Source organism: Strix aluco, chromosome 20 (assembly GCF_031877795.1).
Source record: "Strix aluco isolate bStrAlu1 chromosome 20, bStrAlu1.hap1, whole genome shotgun sequence".
In the NCBI taxonomy this organism is placed as follows: Eukaryota; Metazoa; Chordata; class Aves; order Strigiformes; family Strigidae; genus Strix; species Strix aluco.
Genome location: NC_133950.1, coordinates 9,632,124 through 9,653,345, shown reverse-complemented (window position 1 = coordinate 9,653,345; position 21,222 = coordinate 9,632,124). Strand labels below are relative to the sequence as shown.

The 21,222-nt window shown below is 46.4% G+C and overlaps 1 protein-coding gene across 2 annotated transcripts; it reads right to left on the bottom strand.

The window, feature by feature from the left end:
* Positions 1 to 17: 17 nt before the first annotated feature.
* On the bottom strand, positions 18 to 19,911 carry CIZ1 (CDKN1A interacting zinc finger protein 1). Of its 2 annotated transcripts, XM_074846023.1 has the most exons (16): positions 19,691 to 19,911; positions 19,231 to 19,358; positions 17,031 to 17,146; positions 14,392 to 14,558; positions 13,213 to 13,348; positions 12,236 to 12,296; positions 9,317 to 9,396; positions 8,866 to 8,945; positions 7,625 to 7,807; positions 7,142 to 7,272; positions 6,638 to 6,722; positions 5,930 to 6,043; positions 5,431 to 5,610; positions 4,709 to 4,778; positions 3,498 to 3,619; positions 18 to 767 (listed from the first exon to the last, which is right to left on the bottom strand). In XM_074846023.1, exons 2-16 carry the CDS (start codon positions 19,329 to 19,331, stop codon positions 162 to 164), a joined length of 2,232 nt encoding a protein of 743 aa, XP_074702124.1. In that variant the 5' UTR covers positions 19,332 to 19,358; positions 19,691 to 19,911; the 3' UTR covers positions 18 to 161. The 2 variants fall into 2 exon arrangements, with proteins under 2 accessions (XP_074702124.1, XP_074702125.1); XM_074846024.1 differs by lacking the exons at positions 19,231 to 19,358; positions 19,691 to 19,911 and adding an exon at positions 18,329 to 18,528.
* Between the last annotated feature and the right edge of the window lie 1,311 nt (positions 19,912 to 21,222).

Below are 21,222 nucleotides of genomic sequence, written 5' to 3'. Positions count from 1 at the left end.
TAACCAACACCATCCTGTATTAGACACGCTAAAGCCAGGCTTATTTTATTCTTAAAATAAAAACAGCAGTAAAGTTGAAGGTTTTTGCTCTATTAAAAGACTCAGAAAATAAACATTTCCAGCAAATATCATATGGAAAGGGCTCTCCCTTTAAGGCCACTCTATCTGGGTTTGCGCCTAGTAGAGCGTCTGCACCCAGCAGAGGTAAGACTGGCTGTCTCACCTTTGGCCAGGGAGGAAAACTCTGCTGCTGCCTCCTGGCCTGTGTTTACTGCCTCGTTCTGTCCTAAACCCCCTCCACTCCCTGGATCCTGGCAGTCGTCTGTGCCTTCCCTTTGCCTGGCTGCATCGGCTTCCTCCTCCTCATACACAGCGTGTCCCAGCAACTCCCCTACGGTGCGGTTCTCTTCAGGGAGTGGGCAACCGGCACCAGTGGTAGTGGACTTGCTCTCCTCCTGTAGGTTTTCTTCTTCTACAACCACGACTCCACATACATCGTCAGTCACGCTGGCTAGGCTTTTGCCCTCTGCTACAGAGGTGGCCAGCTCACCCTTACCCTCCAAAGACCTTGAAGCTTCTTGTTGCGGGGCTGACAGCTCTGTACCCTCCTTGTCTATGCCATGATCATCATTCACCTTCTTGCTGGTCTCTGCTGTTGTAGCAGGAGGCTGTTTCGGATCATCCAGCAATTGGGAGCTGGAGCCCTGGGAATGCAAAGGAGCTTCGGGGTAGGCAGCTGTGGCACGATGCCTCGCTGCCTTGTATCTCTGCAAATACAAACAAAGCAATGTGAGAGACAAGCCCAGCTCAGCTCCCGTCACTGCAGCAAGTGGCAGCTGGTCCAGGAAAACCTGTACAAAAACAGTGGTGAGTGGCAGCTAGAATCTGCAGGGGCACGACTTGTCTCGGCAGCTCTCCTGGCCTGGCTGCTGAGGCTTTCAAGCAGAGAAGGGTCAGCTCCTGTGAGGAAAAGTGGTGATATTAAAAACTGAAGTCCCTCTTGCATTACTTAATGCTGAGCGAGTGCATGGCAGACCTGTGGCTCCTGAGACAAAAATCATGTTCTGGCAACTGTTAATCTGTCAGACTCATGACTCTGTAGATGTAACAGTGCAAGTGACAGCTCTTGCTTCAGCTACTGCCAGGACATAACTCTGGACATGTACCCTGGATATAGGAGGCTATGCGCTGCCCTCGGCTACAGAGGTGTGATTAAATGTTTATCAGCCAAAACAAGACTTAAGTTGAGAGCTTAAGATTTTTTCACTTGATACAATCTGTGCAGTCAGTGAAACTGTTGACAGGAACACTAACATATCAAGAATATCTTCTTATTACAAGGTATGGAGGTTCTCTACAGAATAAAGGTAAGCATACCATCAGTAAAATGACTCATTTGCGCTCTCTATCGTGATGAGCCAGTAGAGGTCTGTGAAGAGATTAAAATGGCTACTAGCCATTTTCAACACTGGATTTCAGAAAAACAACTCCATATAGCTAGCTAACATGCAGTAGGAATCTGGTCTTCAAGATACAGGCAGAGCATGAGCTAAAGAAATAAAGCTCCCTCTTTTCCACAGCTCTTCCCTCCACAATAAACTCACTTTCAGCTTTCTGCTAAAGGATCCCTTGAACTGGCACTAGCATTAGACCTGACAATTTAAGGAGACTATGTTGAGCGCACTGGCTTTCAGCACTGCCTTAAGCAGTGCTACTGTAATCTGCAATGTGGAATTACAGCACATCAGCTGGGCAGCTTTACATTGTAATTCAGTTTATCATTGCAGGCTTGTTCTTTCTCTGTCCTCAAATAGTGGGATATGCACAATATCATAATGCATTGGAACTAGATCAGTCAAGTCATAATGTTGTACCTAAACTCAACCAGGTTCAAGTATGCCAATTTGTTTTCAGAGTGATGCTGTGAACTGCCTCACCAGCAGACAATTCTCTGCTTTGAAACCCTCTGCTGAGCTACTCTGATAAGAGTACCCCAGAAACTGGCAATGATTTAACTCGGACTGTGACAACCCCAAGGCACCTAGGCAGGCAAAAATAATAGTTATCTGCCTGCAGATATTTAAGGTTGGACTCTTGTCATAAATAATCCCCCCCAGTCACTCTGGCATCCATTTGAAGAGCGTCTGATTTCAGCTCTAAGTGGGCCAAAAGGGAGGCATACACACTGCTGCTGCAGTTTCACTCTAAGCTGATCTAAAATAAGCCAGGAAAACTGCAAGGCCGATTCCTTCATTCCTGAAATGACTAGCTGCAGGAGTGGGAGAAGATGAGCAACCATGAAGGAACAGCTGTGGTCTTCTCCTGCTACTTGCCATTCCAAATCCACTGCTCTAAGTGCTGGCTCCTGCAGCACCCCACCCCTTGCTGGAGCAGTGACAGTTGACTAGGAATAGTTAACCTGTCTGAAGACTAGAAGAAAAACACAAAAGTTTTGGGGGGGGGGGGTGGGGGGCATGTTTGGGTTTCTTTTTTTTAAACACTATCAAAGTGTTTAGGGAAGCACCAGTGGATTTTGCTGGAGCAGGTTTTGGGTGCAGGCAGAGGACAAAGTCAGTGTGAGAGCCTCCCTCCTTGCCAGGGTCAGGGAACACCGCTCTCCTGCACAGGCAGGGCCCAGGCAGTGGTCACGGGAGAGGGCAGAGACAGTGCAAGCCCTGCGTACCCACCACAAGGTACTAATCCAGGCCCCTCACCCCCTGGCAAGTCAACAAGGACAGAACGATGGAGGCAGATTCCAGGCCAGCCCAGTAGGAAAAGCTTCTAGATACGAAAGCAGCAAGGGGCAATATGGCTTCTTTAGGTGGAGCCAGTAAAGCAAAGGAGCAGCATCAGCTGGCAGAGCTTTGTGCTAAGGAGTTTCTAAGAAAGGGGAGCAGACAGACAGACAGACTGAATTCCTGTTGCAGGCTGACCCTGGGGACCAAGTGGACTCTAACCAGCTTGTAGTTTCCATCACATAGAGTCTGTTATGTCAAATTTCCAGATTTCTAAGGTGAGTAGCTGATTTTACCAGGGCCCTTCATGGATGAATCACACCCACAATTTTGGCTAAAGGAGCTGTTCCTGCAGTATCGCATGAAAAGATGCGTAAGTACCAGCTTTCTTTAAAAGGAACAGTCTCTGTCTCTTGTTCTTCCCCCATCTTGACCCACCTGTAATCTGTCTAACAGAGAAGAGGCCTAGACTGAACAACAGACTCCACAGGTTCAGCAAACAGAGCTCTGAGGAAGATTTCCAGCCAGAAATGGGCAACAAGGTGACAGCAGCAGTAGCTGGGAAGCAGGACCAGACTGGTTTCAGATCTACAGGGGTGATGGGAGACAAACACAGAGCACACCAGGAAAAAGCTATGGCACAATGGACACGCAGGATGACGGAAATGGACTGAAGACAAGACAGCTAACGTGGTGGATACACTGAAGAGACACACACAGGGGTAACAAATGCCAGGCCATGCAATCGCCAAAGGGTCTAACCTGAAAGTTCTCAAAATGCATCAGGGACTTGCAGTGTGCGAGCCGGGCAGCAGAGTCGCTATGGTAGAATTTGTGACACAGCCTGCAGAGGTAACCTGCGACGGGGACCAGAAAATCCAGGCCTGCGAAACGGGAGGGGAAGGGAAATCACAGATCACATTGAATGGAACTCAAATAATGAAAGCATGTTAAAAGGGAAGGGGAGGGGAGGAAGAAAAAGGAAAGTGGAAAGCTTTGCTTCTGTTAATCGGGGATTTGCAAGATGACTTGCTGAATATCTCATCTTACCATGGAATGGCTGTGTGGTTGATATTCAGAGAGAAATCTGGCTGCCAGAGCAAAGAAACTACACAGAGCATTAAGGGGGGGAAAAGGGAAAAAAAGAATACAATGGAAAACTACAGAGAACATGTGATCTAATGTAATGGGATCAAACCAAGCAGAAGACAGCAGGCGCGCAAGAGGAACACGCAGAGAACATTCACAGCATGAATCATTATTCCATCTGCCACACGATAGTGGAAGGTTACAGCGATATGGAAGATTGGTGCAAACAGAGCTCTCCTTGGGCACAAAACAGCCTCTGCAGAGCTGCCCTCCTCACAACACGAGTGGCCGTTAGAGGTTTGAAGTCAGAATCGCTTACAGGGTGGGGACCAGAGACAGCCATCTGGAGGCAAACTGCCCACCAGTCCAGCAACATGTCTGGATAACCGCTAGGTAGAGCGTGGGGGCTCTGAAGCGGAGGACACATGCACAGTTTGGGCTCTGGCAGAGAGTTCGATACTGTCAGTACTGCTCAGTATCTCTACACAAGCTGCATTTCTGTTGGAAAGCATTCTAATCAACATGCTTTCAGGCTCCATCTTTCCGGAGCATCCCTCATTTGCTACCTACTTTCTTCAGTACTCCTGCCCTACTTGTCCCACTTCCTACCTTAGTAAGGTATCTGGCTCTCATCCTTTCTTCTTCAAAGCAAAAGGCAGCTGACAAACATCAATCACATCCTTATGTTTTATCACAAAGTAATAAAGCAACATTTAGGCTCTTCCTCCAGGCAGCAGTGACCTGCCCCAGTCCAATGCAGATGCTGGAGCACCCATGGCCCAAGAAGTCATTACAGCAGTAGGTGGAGACCATCCTCTCTTACAGATACAGGATGTGGCCAGAGAAGGCTCTGTGGGCCTTTGTGGTTAACTCTGCTTGCTTACCATAGGCTGTGTCTGGACAATACTTCTCGCTTCCTTCATAATCCTCCAAAGACACTTCCTTCAGCCCAGTCTGGAAACCAAAAGAATGTTAGTGCCTACTGTATCTATGCCAATTCCCTTCCTGGGCTCTTACATTCTTCTGGTAAGCTTGGGAGCAAATCAGAGGATTCACATACCAGAGACAGAGTTGCACAGCACCTGGTTAGGGCCAGATACAAAACCCAATGTCAGCAGGCCACTTCATTACAAGGGTTAAAAAAAACCCCCTTGCACTCCAAGCCTGAAGTAGCTTAGCCATGTACCTCCTCCTTGGTAACTGCTCTCTACTGGGAAAATATTTATCAAGATAAACCTTCACGCATGTGTTTGCTCTGAGACCAAGCTACTGCTGGGCTATTCAAAGAAATTACGTCAATGTCTTTGTCAGAAATTCTTTCCCTTGAAAAAACGTTGGTTGTGCTCCTCAACAAGGTAATATTTGAAGACACCAGTAGGAGCTGCGCAGCACAGCAGAAACACCCTCCAGCATTCCACACGTAGTGCCTGATTCTCTTTTGCATCATCCAGTGCTCTTGAAGAACCCCAGAGCCCTCACCCTCCCGCTGTAGGGTGCAAGGTTGACTGGACCCTGACTTGAAACCCTGAGCTCAACCAGCAAAGACCGACTAAGTCACAGGATCCTACAGCAGAGAGGCCATTCCTTCTCCTTTTACATGGCATACCTGCTTGGCAGCAGAATCCTCATTCTCTATCAGCACTACATCCAGATCTTCCTCCTCACCAGCTCCCCCCTCCTCCTCCTCCTCTTCATCATCATCATCTTCAAAACAGCCAACAGCATCCACTGTGATCAACTCCTCTGAATCTTCTGGGCTGCCCAACTCCTTCTCTCCTAGCCTCACCTGTCAAGTACAGAAAAAAAACAGATCACCTTTGCACTCTCCATTTAACCAAGGAAGACCCCAGACTCTGAACAGAATGCATTTGATGAGAAGGTTCTGCAAGAGAAGCACAATGCTATCACATCTAACTTCTTGCCCCTTTTTCACTCAATTTCTTTACGCTCTAACCACTGAAGAGCAGCAAAAGATGAAAAACCAGGGTTGGAAGAACCACACATCTTAATTTCATCCCTGCAATGGTCAGGGAAGCAGAAAGTTAATCTGCTCCACAGTGTTGTTGCCTCCAGTCCTGCACAGCTCTCCACTCAGGCAGTATTACCTCTTTAGCTTTCTGTTTGTGCTCAGGGGACTTCATATGCTCCACAAACTTGCGAGGGGTCTTGAAGTGGCGGCTGCAGACAGTGCAGAAAGGACGAAGCGAGCGTTTGGCCAGCTAAGAAAAGAGGCACAATTCAGCAGGTCACAAGAGGCACCCTTTGGAGGAATGCAGATAAATCTTGAGTGAAACAAAGTCACAGCCCTGCATCTAAAACAGGGACACCACAGAGAGAGTCTTCTTTTCAGCAGAAAGGACTCCCTAGCTCTTATCTGCCAAAAAGATGGAATACATGCAGAGCAAATGTGGCTTATTAAAGGTGTGCTGGCACTTCTCCCCTAGGAGCCAGTAAATATGATGGCCTGCCTAAATTTTAGCTTGAAAATTTACAGGCTGCCCACCAATTCCTCCATCCAATTAATTAATTGAGTGTGATAGGCCATATTTATTGAGAAAAGTCAAGGATTATAAATTAGAGGTGCTTCAGGCCACACTGACACAGCACGACAACTGGAAGCTCCACCAGTGCGTGTTCAGAGGCCGGAGGTAGCACGGCAGCACCCTTAGACGGCGAGGATGTTACTGGCAGAACTTCATGTGCATCTCTCCACTCCAATCACTTTGCTGCTTGGGGAGCAGGACATGCTACACACTTCCACTCAATCCCCACGAAAGGTCAGTGCAAAGATGAAATCATGCTATGGTTGTTACCTTGTGTTCTTGGGTCCTGCGATGTTTGATTAAATCCCCCGTGAAGTGTATCTGACAAGTGTTACACCACCGCTGCTGGGACTCTCTGAAGTGACAACAGATATATCTGTAAGTCACACCTTTTTACATTCTCCATGGAATACTGCAGTTCACAATCTGTTCTCAGCATTGTTTTCCCCAGTATTGCTATCCTTACAGGCTCAGATCTATCTTCTCCCCTTGGCAGCCATCTATATAGGTTGCTTTAGCTCACACTGACAGAAAGGCACCAGTTAAAACAAATCTCCTACCTGATCTACTGTATTAAAAACTACACAGCAGATCAAAGTCAACACTAGTATCCTTCAACAGGAAGGAAGTTGCCTGAAGGAGATTAAGGCCCCTGAAACCAGAGGGATTTTGTACCTTACCTAGAACAAAGGGGCACCCTGGTGCAGTAAGGAGGTGTAGAACCCATGTAAGTTCACATTCAGATTGAGTTTTCTAGCACAGACCAACACTTACCCATCTTTCTCTGCTAGCACCTTCTGCTCCTTCACCATGGGCAGTAGTGAAACAAAACAAACGTTGCTCATGTGTTGAATCTCCCCAAGTCGCTGCTGGTGCTGAATTCCAGCCATGTGGGATTGGAAATTCTGAGAGAGAGGTTAGGAAAAAAATCCATTTAAATGTATTCAAAATAGAGAAAATAATAGGCATGAGCTATGCTTTCCATTCTCTTGACTGCTGTTTAACAATGAAATGGTATAAAAGCTTAAGAGCATGGCTGCCTGTGGATCCACCCACATTCGCTCGCTAGCAGGTTGACTGCCAGCTCTTCAGGAGAGGTTTATTTTATCTGCATGCCTGTCATCATTTTTTATGTTCCTTGTTCCTGAAGCACAAGCCCTTACTAACAAGTCTCCTGCTGCACCTCCCCATGGCAGCCAGCCATCTAATTCACTTCTCTTGACCACCCGTATCCTGGTCAGGCCTGTGGATTTTTACCTGCTGACTGCAGCAGTTGGTCTTGCAGATGTAACAGTAGAATTTAAGGACCGATTCGGGGTTGGGATCAGCTGTGCCCACCTCGCAGGTCCAGTGCCCCGGTTTCAGAGCTGTTGTACTGATCGCTCTGCTCTCACTGCTCTGCTGAATAGTCACTTTCAGTGAACCTCCAGAGCTCAACACCTGCCAAAAGGAAGAGTCAAGTTAAGTCCGATCTCTCAGTAGAAGACACTAAAAATTACACCTGCTTTTTGTATCCAACCTAAGCTCTCTATCCCTTAAGAAAACCCATTTAAGCTTGCAGCCACAGGAGGCTGATCAGAGACTCTCATACACACTCCTTCTCCCAATACTGCCAAATCAGCAATCCCTGTGTCATAGTACCAAGCCTGTTAGTACAGAGGTTGTTTCTACAGCCTCTGTAGACACTGTATGATTCAGGCTCTGGAAACTGGAGCAACAAATAATGTGTTGGTAAAGGACACAATCAGCTCACGTTTCTCCACTGCAGAACTAAAGGCAACTCAGCACCACACCTGACAGAGTAAGGAACTCCAACAAGGGCAGGATGATGCATTCGATCACATCAACAAATGTCTCCAATTATGGAAGACTATCAAGTCTGATTCACACCATGGGTTAAATCTTTGTCTGCTTACAGATTTACACAGGGTAAGGTCCTGGTTTAACACCTAGCCTGTGGGCAAGGTATTTCATGCAAAAGACTCTCAAGGTTGCTGGCTTCACCTGTGTCTCATTTTTCCAAGCTGCTTTTCAAAAGCACAGACTCCCACTATCTGCACATACCTGCTGTGATTGCAAGTGCCGCAGCAGCTGCATCTTTATTACCATCACCTGAATTTTTTTACACCTGCTCTTCAGCAACATAAGGGATGCATTTAGCTATGGCCCTCATACATATATTTTTCAGTGGCTCTTTCAATTCAAGTTTCGATCTTTCCAGATGAATGCTGAAATCTTAACGAACCCCAGCATCCACAAACAGCTAGCAGTAGGTAAGGTGCAGGCTAGCAGAGGTACAAAAGCAGCAAGTCAGAGCAAACTGTGCACTAATTGCAGACGTATTATGCCTTATTGCCAGGGACAACAGCTTCCAGCAGGAGACAGAGCTCCAGACGTGGGTGCCATCTGGTTCCCAGTGGCAACGGCCTTCTCTGGGATGGAGGGGGAGGTTGTACGTTCTGCACCACCCCAGCCTGTATGGCGTGGTGTCTACTCACCTCAGGAGCCTTTGGTTCCTCAGAGAATTTCCTCTCTTTAGAGAGATCTTCAGCTGTGTACTCCTTTGCATTGTCTGTACCTAAGAAGAGAGAGTCCTTTTAAACTGCCTTAAATCAAAAGAGCAATGACAGAAAAAACAAAGCAGCAGGTGAATGAAGTCAGGGAGCTTTCCTCACAGTGCTGTTGGCCAGAAGCCCAGTTCACAAACCTTTCTCCAAAGAAATCCTTATTCAAGAGGGAAACTTCCCATCATTTGCACTTGGTAGGCAGCAGTTTTTAGGGGACTATGTTTGGATTTGGTTCCTAGATTTTCTCCTCTTTTCCCCATCCTGTATGACTGGAGGAAGGACATTTCTGACAAGACCCACAGGATTTACAGGTGCTGATCTGCAGGTGCAGTTCCAGCAAAGAGTGCCCTTAAAGTGCAAATCATGGTGCCCAGCAACTCACCATCAGCTCGGACATGGGTGCTTGATTCTCCTGCTTCCTTGCTGTCCATTGCATCCTCTAATGCAGACTCCTCAGTCACACTTCAAGGATATCAAGAAAATAACATTATTTGCCATGTTACAGACAAAGAGATTCAGAAGACACACCAAGGGGTGTGTCCCCTTGGACTACCCCAACTACTCACCTTGGACTACCCCAAGCTACCCTAACTAAGAACTGTCCACTAAACCCCCAAGCATTTCAGGCAAGGATTCAGCAGAAATAAATAAAAACAATGAAGAGTGGGCATTCTAGAACAGATTCAGAAACAGCAACCAAATAATCTGGACAAGAAGGTTACAAGTGATTTTTTTGGATCACTGCCCTCTCCTGCCAGAGGTCTACAGGGAAATAAGTTCATACAGGAAATATTCTTAATAGGAGCTCTGAGAGCTCACTCCTGTCTTGATTGGTGACCTGCAGGGAAACTGCAATACCCGGACAGTACTCCAGGCTGCTCTGTGCATGAGGGAACAGACACCTGTCAGAACTGAAAGGGTTCTCAATGGTGTCTTACGGGGACTTCATCAGAACTGCCTGCTCTATTCATATCAATCATATTTTGTTCCAGAGTCCCTACAGTTCTGCTTGTGGAGGAAGTGGAACTGTACAAGATGCAATTCAAAAGGACTTTGTTTTATTTGGTACTTGTGATCTGCTAAGGAAAAAAAAAATCCCAAGGGGACTGCTGAAAATAAACAGTTGACTCCCAGAGGGCACAAAGTGTACTTTACAATATCTTTCTCATCTCCCCTCTTGCCATCAGGGCTAACACTTTTCACCATGGCTTGAATGCCTTCTCTCTCAGGCCGGCTCGATATCCCACCCGCTGGTGTCCTTCGGCCAACAGGGAACAGGGAGCAGCAAGTTCTACACAAGCAAGAACGCAGACTATGCAGGTATTGCATCCAGGGATCCAAACACACACGCAGCGCATGATTTATCAGACTGATAAGTGATAATGTAACTGGGTTACATGGCTATAAATATGCAGTAGGGTTTGGGCAGTGCAAACATGAAGAAAACAAGAGTGGCTGGCATTAACATTATTTGTCAAGTACTGCCAGCAGGCTCAACACTATACCACACACAGATGGTGACAGCACTCCAGGGCAAGGGTCTGCAGTCTAAACTGTAAATCTAAGGAGCAATCTAGCGGAGCAAAACCCATCGCGACCATGATCTAAGGAGGAAATGGTATTATAATGGATACTTGTCAGGCCATGCTAGAAGAAGTGGGTGTTCAAGGAAGATTTGAAGATGATGAGTGCTTTCTGCACTGGAATGAGGATGTTGTTCCAGGCATACAGATGGTACATAGGAGAAAAGGCAGAAGTGGGAAAAACCTGAAATGAAGGAGGAGGCTGGTATTCCTGGCCAAAGGGAAATGGAACAATGAAGCACGAGACAAAAGTTTGTGACATGGATGGGGGGAATACCCTTCTCATCTGTGAAGGGCAATAGGAGAAGAGTAAACTATTTTTTTAGAAATCCATCATCTGTTCATTGGAAGTAAACAGAAACACTTTAAAAAAAAAAAGATAAGGAATGATCTATTCTAAGTAAATACCAGCCATAATATATGCATCAAATCTGGCAGTCCCTAACTACCGTTTAGGAAAGGATTTTCCTAATAGCAGGCTTGCTGCAGTGAGATCTGTCATTCCTCAAACTTGATTCTTTTTTCAGTGTATGTAACAGGACTTTGATTAATACCCTACTAAATATTAATGTAATTAAAATTAAATTAGTTTTGGCAAACAGATTAACAAAGCATAGGCTCAAATGCATTCGACTTAGCATTAATTGAATTTATTCACTTTCTTGCTAATCAGAGTCCATAATTCACGATGGTCCCTGCTCACATAATATTTATCACTCTTTAATGTTTTACATGATCAAGGTAATATCTGAACATCAAAGTAATCCTGGAATATTCTCCCTAAAGCTAGCCATTAATCTCTAATCCACAGATGGGAAACAGAGAGGTGAAGAAACTTGTCTGAAACCACACGGTGAATTGTTAACAGGGAAGATAAGAGGACCCAGGAGTCCTGACTCATAGTCATTAACATATGTTGGAGAATTCTCAAATCCATGCCTCCAGAAATCCGGATTCACTCCCTCCGCACCAGCTCACAGCGACAGTCCTGGGAGAGGTGCAGCGCGGCACAGATGGCACCAGGAGCTCCGTGACGTGCCTTCCCACTAGATGGCAATGCAGCCCGGTCTCTGCCTTCCTGCACCCCACCAGGAGGCAGGGAGGGCCACCATGGGCCAGCCGTGGCCAGCAAGCCGGCCAGCGTGCTGGCCATCCCTTGCAGATCATGGGGTTGCCTTTGTCTGTTTTTACCCAGCAGACAGGGGTACTGGCAAGACGATCCTTGCAGAGGGAATACAGAACTCACCACTCATGGACACAGGCTTGGATACTAGGGAGTACAGATTCCCTTCCCTTTCTCATACTTCAAAATAAACTGCCCTCTCCTACACCTACTGTAACCTAATATATTCCAAGGCTTTTCCTCTCTGCTGATACATGGCTGCTCATTTCCCTTTTTGACATTTAGGGAAGAAAATTAGAGAAATATATCAGAATAGAAAAGAACCTTTCTGCTTCTTACAAGAATCCTGGCAGGCACATTTACATGAGCTGCATCTCTTATTTTTCACTCCCATAGTTGGATCACCCATAGCAGACCCTACAACACCCTGGATCTCAGCAAGCATCATGAGATTTTCTGATTGTCCACGAGCATCTGAAATACCTCCTACATGTTAGACATCAGGCCAGTACAGTACAGCCCTAATTATTAAAATATAAAATTAGACAACAGTTCTAAACCCAGTAACTATTTCAACACCCAATTCAATAAATACCTCTTCAGTCTTTTTGCTGCAGGCTCAGTGTTCAACGCAGATTCTATTGGAGTTCTTGGCTCTGCAGGAACACAGAAGATCTCCTTAGCAAAGCAGACCATGCCACCCTGAGCATGTTCCCTAACTGAATGGCCAATGCCAATAAAGCTCTGTTAGAGCAAATAATACTATACACTTGCTTATTCTGCATTTGAGAATTGTAGTGACAAGGTTAGATAATGACCTAAGAGATTTGAGTTTTATTGCAGATGTCACTGTATGAGGTGTCGTCCAGAAAGAAATCTATGTTTATGTCTGCTAAGTGGGTCTCAGTCCCATACCTAGGTGACAAGAGCCCAGATCACAGGAACATTAATGTAAGTCAAGGTGACATATCTATCTGACAGCAACCATTTAATCAGGTAATTTTTGCCACTGCATATACGCTAGTCACAACCTCGTCATATGCCTGCATTTTTAGATTAGACAGTCTTCAGTCAGAAATAACATTCCCACATCTGTATATTGTATCTGACACTGTAAGAGATTCAGGGCCAGCAGCTTCTGCGCCGGCAGCTGGAGTACGAGTTCCCTTTCAACTCATCTTTTCCTTAGCATGTTGACTGCAACTGGGTCTGCTTTATGTGTTTGACTCCATGAGACGCTGAGTTCAGCATGAGTAAGGTAATGTGGAAGCTTTAATTTCAAAACAGTTTTGGGTTTTTTTCCCCCGTCTTAAATGAGGCTCACTGTCAAAGTGACTTCTGAGAGGCTTCAATGGAGAGATATGGAGCTAGCTTATAAAAACCAAAAATATCCAGGTAAAAAGGATATATGAAGCATATAGCAGAGGGCCATCACAGGCAGTTTAAGTATTTACAATTAGAGAGAAATGTAGCTGATTAAGACTAAAGTCATCTCCAGTCTTTGCTGTGGGAACAGCCATGAGAATTTTATAATGTCTAGAAGCATTTGTTTCACTACAGGCTCCCCCTTACCTGTGGATGGTGAGGAGTTGTTCTGCTCTGACCCTGCCTGCACTCCCTCTGGGATTTCCATTTTCTCATCACCTTGTGTCTGAGATGAAGAACCAGGATCTAGTTCCCGCTTCCTGTCAGGGACCCTCTGGAAGTCCTGCAATGGGCAGAGAGTCACTGCCAGCTCTTGGTCCTTCCTCAAACCCAACACACTGCCCAAAGCACTGGAGTTTTATTGTGGGGCAGGAACAGGAATTCCAGCACAGGGTAATGGAAGGGAATAGATGGTTTAAAATGGGACTGCCTGGCTTCAGGCATGTTTACATGGTTAAACAGAGCAAGGTACTTGACCTCCACAGGCAGCCCATGACACTTCTCCAGTGCTTTAAGTAGCAGCTGTAGGAGACCCAGCTGCTTGCAGAGAGTAGGGTCACTTCAGAGGGACTCTAGCAAGAGGTGCATGGGCAGGGAAAAAGAATAGTCCAAAATACTCCCCCTTCCTTTCGACTCTGGAGAAAGGACAGTCCAAGAGTGGAAGTCTACCTTATCCACCACATCTCCTGAACAGAATGGGGCCAAATGTACAAAAGCTAACCTAAGAGGAGGGAAGTACCAGTCAATTAATGCAAGAACCATTTCCAGTACACAAAAGACATCTTAATGGTGGAAAATGAGAAAGGTTTTTACTGGGAAAAAAAAAAAAAAAAGATTTTACAAAATCCACAGGAACAAATATGATCCTGATCTTAAAAAAAGGAAAAACAACTGAAAGAGGCAGCAACATGTCCATGGTATAAGCAAGTCGTTTGGGAACAACTGCTCTGGAAGGCTAATGGGGCAGAACTCTGGCCTCTGAAGAGCAAAGCACTCAACCAAGATTTCTTCTATTTTAATTACTTTGAAGCTGATACTTCTAAAGGCTCGTTTTATATCTTGGGTTTAAACAGTTCTGCTATGAAGAATTCTCTCTCTTGGGCAAGAAGTGACAAGAAACCTTTGCATCATAAATGTAAATATGAACCACAAGAACACGAGGGATGGACTTATTTCTGCATTTCTGTGTCAGCAGCGTGGTGCAAAATGTAGTCTTCATTGTAAGGTTCTCTCCCTTCTCTTTTGTTCTCCACCTACAATACCATCAACTGCTGCAAGTGCAAAAGGAGCACAAAGCTCCCGACCAGCTGGAGACTACAAGCCCACCTTGCGAAAGGTCCGGTTCTGCCGCTGGAAGGGAAGGCTGGGGAAGCCCAGCCGAGTCGGCTTTAAGGAGACCCCAACAGGTGGTGGCCCCAGGAGGGAATGTCTTGTAGCCTGAGGGAAAAACTGCTGCAGTGCTGGCGCTGTCATGTTAAATCCACGCAGATTTCCTATAAATGCAAACACACAGCATCACCACCCTGCGGCGTGCCAAGGAGAGAGAAAATCTTCCACCTGTACAAGAAGCAGGTAGAGAGGGGAAGGGCTCCTCCCTGCAAACCCCTGTACGTTGGCACTGTATGGGTGCTCTATGCTCTACGCTCTTCAGCCCCCACAGAACAATTTGATGTGATAGCAACTATTACTATGTATCAGACTATTTAATTATAATTGTCACTGCAGGCTAAGATCATTAGAGCAATTATTTGATCTGAGCACACTAGCGCTTGTGTTTGCAACAAACAACGTCTCGTTTTATAAAAATTCCCTGTAAAAAAGGAAAATTCATCCCACATTTGTGCAGCTGGCAGCTCACGCCATAGTATGGATGCTGTTTAACACAAGACAGTAACAGCATTTCATTTAAAACAACACTGGACTTTTCAAACAAAAAGATTCCACAGTCTTCTCTGCCACCTGGTTGTCATGCAAGCTCAACATGTCAACCTAAAATCCGACACTTGAGACTCTGCCATTTCCAATTATAATGCTCTGCTTTCTGAACAGTTCTTTTCAGCATCCACAGACTATTAACTAAGTCTCAACATTTTCTTACGAAGGCAGTCTTTGCTATCCCCATTTCAGGGGTGAGGGAATGGAAGTGCACAGATGCCTCAGCTATACCCTCAGAAGCTGTCCACCATTCTGGGAACCTGGACAATTCTTCATTTCTCACTTAAATTAGTGCATACTCTGGCTTTTTGGCAGCTGTCAAAACAGGCCAGAGAAGTTTGGAGACGGGCACCCAAAATCTGAAAAAACAAGCTACACTGTTTAAAGCCTGCAACACAATAGGAAGTACTCTCCCATGTTTGTCTTCAAAAGTAATCTAATCTCTTATTACTTACCATAAATAATCTCTTACTGTAAAAAGACATAGCTGTATTAAAAAAGTCTATAAAGCAAGAAATCATCTCCTGCTCTCGGTTTAGTACCTTTAAAAAAACCACACATCCATTTCAACTTGAAGTATTTATTTTTTCCTATTCCCACTGCTGAAGCCACATATAGTCAATGAATTATTTATGCTGATGTTTCCCAGGTACAGAAATACTACAGCATCAGATATTCTTACATGTAACCCAAACCTGAATGACAAAATATTTCAGATTCCTAAGAAGGGCCACGCTGGACATCACAACCCTATGACATGTTACCAGTGGCTAGCTGATGTAGATTATTGAAAGAGAAGTCACAACTCAACTCAGCATGTAGAAGCGAAAACAAGAGGAACAACGCTGAGACAAAGTGCATGTACAGCGTTCATTAACATACCTTATCCTGCTCTCATATCTAATTTGCCTCAGGTCCTTGGCATACTATTTAAATACAACTTCTCAATAAGAGATTTTGCTTTAGGGAAAAGGTCAGCCCATGCTAACATCAAACATATCTGAAAAGAGTATGGCTGACTAAGTGGAGTCAGACTTTTTTCCTGACACAAATATAAACACCTATCTTCAGAGCGTAGCTTGTCTTTTTCACTGCCAGTTTCACTACAACCTGAGAGAGATCTGTAGAGAGCCACTGGAGTCACTAGAGAGCCCTCTCGTTAAATGGGCAAGAGAGAACAAAAGGAGAGTTAACAACATGCAGAATAAATCTATTGTCTTCACATCTGGGCATGATTCACAGGCAAGATAAAAACTGCAGGCATTAATCTAAACTAGGCACTTTAAAACTATCCCAGGTACTGATTTTCTGTGTTGAAAAGAACTGTCAGGTTAAGACATGAGCAAAAATAAAGACACAGCTTTATTCCTAGTACGTTATGTTAGCAATGCTATTATTAAGGCAGCTTCATAAATGTGTTTTTTGAAAACATCACATCTGGCAAAAAAATCCACTTGTGGAAACACAGTGATGGAAGAACAGTGATATTATCCACCACACAAATTACAGTCATTTCAGGGAATTGAAATTTCACAAGACAATTGAAACCCGAACCATTTTCCATCACAATATACTTTGTACTGCACTAAGTTTGGACAAAGACGAGCATCTACTGCAAACAAGGTTAGCGTGTATGTAACAGAGAACAAAAACTGTTTTAACCTTCCAACCAAGAAAGACAAACAAATAATAAAAATCTAAGTATTTTATCTAAATATATGGATGGAAAAATATCTCTCCACCAAGTCTAAGAGGGAAGACGCATATTTATGTGTCTTTATATGATACCTTCTAGTGTTATTCCCGGTTGTGAATAATTGGGCACATGGGATTTTCAACAACTGAAGAACCTCTGTGATGTGGACTATGGACAAATTTGAACAGGGGGAAAAAAAAAAAAGGGATGACAAACGGAACTGCCAAATACAAGCACTGCAATGGTTCAGCAAGAAATAGCCATACTATGGTTTCAGTCCATGAAGGATGATTAAATAACTCCAATAAGTAAGCGTCTCCCATAACGACAGTACCTTGCATCTGCTGCATGAGTAAGGCCCGCTGAAGCATAGGATTGGCATTGAGCAGCGATGGTTGATTTGTTGCCCGTAAGCTCAGCATCTGTTGCTGTTGCGGTGGTGGCAAACCCCTGGAAAAGAAGGCATTAATCATAAGAACCCAATAAAAACTACCCCACAATTCCAGGCACCTAACAAGTATAAAACGGAGGAGTAGAGAACGGCTGAAATGCTGATATACATGCATGAAAAGATACCATACACCGGCACTGTATCCTCTTTCTTCCACTCTCCTGGAATTTCCAAAGCTGACAGATTGTCTATCAAGGAATTTGAGGTCAGAGAGAACTCCTTAGCACCAAGCCCACATAAAGCCTGTCAAGCAGCATAAAAAAAGCCCAGGAGCTGACTGCAGTTCTACAGAATTATGCAGCACTCGTCAGTAGAAACGAGCGATCTAGATCAGCAGCTACATTTAACACAACAACAAAAAAGAAGTTCTAAAAAACAGGGAGTTTTCTCAGTAGCTTAAAGCGCATTTTTCCAAAATCGATGCCTCCCACACGGAGCCAGACAGGTCATAACTGTAAATGGTGCCCCCTAACTGTAAGAACCGGATGGAAAAATAAAGCACAGCCTTCATATTTAAAACATGAGGAGGAAGAAGCGAGCGGAGAAGGACTCTCCAGTTCTAAGGAGGGTGGAGCAGACATGAGAGAAAAGTCTGAAGAAACTGGCAGGCACTTCTTCAGGAGATTGCAAGGTCAGACCCACCTCTAAGCACGACTGCTGATACAGCTAAATCTGTCAGGGCTGTAAAGAGGTACAAACATGGATCAAAATATCCATGCTGACAAAAAAACCCAACCCTCTGAACGGAATTTTCAGCAGCTCATCTTCACGTTTGCTGCTCTAGATTGTTCCAGTCTCAGAGCTGAGATATTTATACCGGTAAAATCATACTTTCAAAGGTGTAAGATGCATCCATGCTACCTAGCAGTCAGCCCCATACTGGCATTTTAAGGGCAGCTTTGTTTATAATATAAGACATAAAACAATGGATTTAGAGGTTCGTATTTCTAGCAGACTGGAAAGACTGCCCCATTTACCTCTCCAACATACGCCTTGTAACGATAAACTAATTATAATTTATTAAATAACAAATTAACTTTCTTCTTAAATTCACATCCCATTACTTTGAATTTACAAAGCATGAGGATTTAAAGACAGCAGTAACTGCAAATAAATGCATAATTTCAGAGAATTTGTGTTAGTTCTACAAATCTCAGCTCATCAGGCACAACTGCTCCTACCCAAGACAGTTGGTCTTCTCTCTTGCATTTTTTAGGAAAACCCCGGTCATTCGTCTTTTTATTTCTGGCAGATGTCATTTGTCTTTTAACAAACAAAACATGATTTTCTCCATCCCCGCCCCACAGTGCTCAGTCACACCCTCAGCGCTGGTGCCACTGCAGAAATAAGTTAAATAATCACACCCAGGCCAGGAGACCCAGCCAGAGAAAGAAAATAAGTAAATAAGTGAAGTTCGGGAATAAAATAAAGTCTGTGTCTCTACTGAGGGCGGCTCCGTCAGGTGCGTGTGAGCATTTTCTGCCGAGAAAGGCGTTTTCCCCCAAGCTCCCTTCCCGCCACCTCGGCCCGGCGGCCGCCCGGGCCCGCGCCCGCTGTGAGGGGAGACGCCCGGCCCCGGAGCGGCCCCTCCCTCACGCTCTGCCCGGGGTCACCCCACGCGCCCGCGGGGACTCCGCGGCGGGAGCGACCCAGCGAGCGGAGCGGTGTGAGCGCAGCGGCCCGCCCGGAGCGCTGGAGGAAGAGTTGAAGGGCTCCGGCAGGACCCGGCCGCCCTCCCCACAGCGGGGTGTGCCGCCCCACAGCCCGGCCCCTCCCGCCCCACTCCCTCAGGCATTACCCCCCCACACACACACCCCCCACCTCCCCCCGGCCCCCCCATTCCTCCTCCTCCCCCGCCGCCCCTCAAGGCCTCCAGCCCCCCCGGCTCTGCCCCGATCGAGGCCTGCGCCCCCCACGCCCGCCCCCGCCTCCCTTTGTCGCCTTCCCCGCCGGGGGAGGGCAGACCCGCAGCCAGCCCCGCCGCGGCTTTCGCGGGGCGAGGAGGGACGGAGGGGAGGAAGGCGGAGGAGAGCAGTCCCCCGGGACAGGCCCGAGATCCCCGGCCTCGCGTAGCGGCGCTTACCGGCCTCCCTGCTGCGCCGGGGGGTGGTGGTGGTGCTGCTGCTGCTGGAGGAGGTGCTGGAGCTGCAGCAGCTGCTGCTGGAACTGCTGCTGGTTGAACATGTCTGGGGAGCCCCGAGCGGGGCGAGCCTGAGACAAAACACGGGAGGGCGAGGGAGGCACCGGCTGCGGGGCTGGCGCGTATCAGCCCAGCAGCCATTGAGCAGGGAAGCCGCCGCCGCCGCTGCCGCCCATTCATTCACTGAGCCGATCCCCCCCTGCCTCCTCCTCCTCCTTCCCCCCGGGGTCATCGCAAGCAGCAGCCTGTGGAGGAGGTTTCCAAACCCCACCTCCCAAAACGCGCTCCCACCCTCCCCTGCCAGCCGAGCCCGCAGCCCGCCCCGCGAAAGCCGCGGCGGGGCCGGGGCCGGGCCGGGCGCCGTGGCCCCTTCCCTTCCCTTCCCCTCCCCGCCGGCACTCACGGCGCAGCCCGCGGCGATCACCGCTCCCCGCCAGCCGCCTCCATCTTCCCGCCGGGGACAATAACCACCTGCCCGGCCCCGCTTCCCGGCCCAGCCCAGGCAGGAGGCAGCTCCTTCGGCGGGGCTGGAGGAGCCGGCCGCCTCCGCAAGGCTCGGGATCACCCCCGGAGCCTCCTCTCAGGTCGCCCCAGCTTGCAACACCTCCATTTCTCATCCCCCGCACAGCAGCAGGAGCGAGGTCCCCTGTCCCTCGAGAGGGCTGGGAGGGGATGGACACCATCTGTCCAGGGCTGGGCAGGGGGAATGGAATAAGCGGCTGAAGAGGGGGAGCAGATGGCATCCAACAGCGTGGGCTTTCTGCTCTTTGTGTTTTTTTAAATAGTCCAGGGGAATCTTTGGTAACCATCTCGCCGAGGAGATGGAAAAAACCCAAGAGAGCCTCTGGCCATTCACTGTGGTCACGTCTTGGCAAGCCTGCCATGAGAACCTGGAAGAAAACAAACAGGGACTTCTGCAAAATTACTCAGTGCTGTAGATTGAGATGACTCGCAGGTCCTTTTTTTTTTTTTTTTCTTTCTTTTGTGAGTTTGCAGCAAAACCTTTCCTGCAGCACCTGTTTTCTGTGAGTGAGTTCATTCTAGGGGTGTTCAGCACACACAGCCTCTGTTTGCAAATATACTGGGACTGTCATTTCTTTTAAACCTAGCAAGGGTAAAGATGCATTTCTGCTCTTTGCCATTCCAGAGAATCCATCCTGAAATAATTTATTTTATAGTCGTATTAGTCACATCAGTAAAGACTACTTGATTCATTAAAGGCCTCAGAATTGATTTTGAGCTGAAAGTATTGTAAGCTGAACACAGTTACTGGTGATACACAGCTAGCATTAATAATTTGCAATGCAGCAGCATATCTTGATTTTTCCTTTGGGCCTTTTTAGACCATCCTGATTTTACAATAATCAATTTGGAGATGCCCATCCATATTAATCAATGACTGGCCATGTTAATACCCAGAGTCCTTTATCCAGCCACAGCTGTCTGCACACAGAGAAAATGTTCTACTGTTAAGCATCAAAGCTTAAGTATCATCCCAGAGAATACACACATGGAGCAGAAAACACACATGGAGTCTTTTTCAAATCATTTTGCATAAGTGATCCTCCGCTCCTGTAATTGTGCTATTACAGCAGGTACCAGCCTGGCTAGTTTGTAGGGGTGGGGGAGAGGGTTAATCTTTATGATCCTACAAATGTCTTGCTAGTCTATATATTAGCCAGACATGCAAAAGACAGAATTCAGGTTGTATAAATAAATATAAATCTGAAATCCATGTGTTCTGTTCTTAATTCTACCACTAAAGTTCTCGTGAGTATTCTTTGTATGCAACATTTGGACATCTACAAAGCACCATGTTACTGAGATATGTAACTAAGTCTACAGTTTTTTTACTGTTAGATATTATATTCTGACATAGTCTAGAGGCTCCCCTCAAAGACTGGGCTTTCTTCTGCGGGGTCCTATATACAAATT

Bases quoted from the DNA above. Each gene is read 5' to 3' on its own strand.
- CIZ1 (XM_074846023.1), bottom strand. From the start codon at position 19,331: ATGTTCAACCAGCAGCAGTTCCAGCAGCAGCTGCTGCAGCTCCAGCAC. The intron at 7,273-7,624 runs GTAAAAATCCAC...CCTCTCTCTCAG, and splicing joins CCAACTGCTGCAGTCAGCAG to AATTTCCAATCCCACATGGC. The intron at 6,723-7,141 runs GTAAGTGTTGGT...TTGTCACTTCAG, and splicing joins GTGCTAGCAGAGAAAGATGG to AGAGTCCCAGCAGCGGTGGT.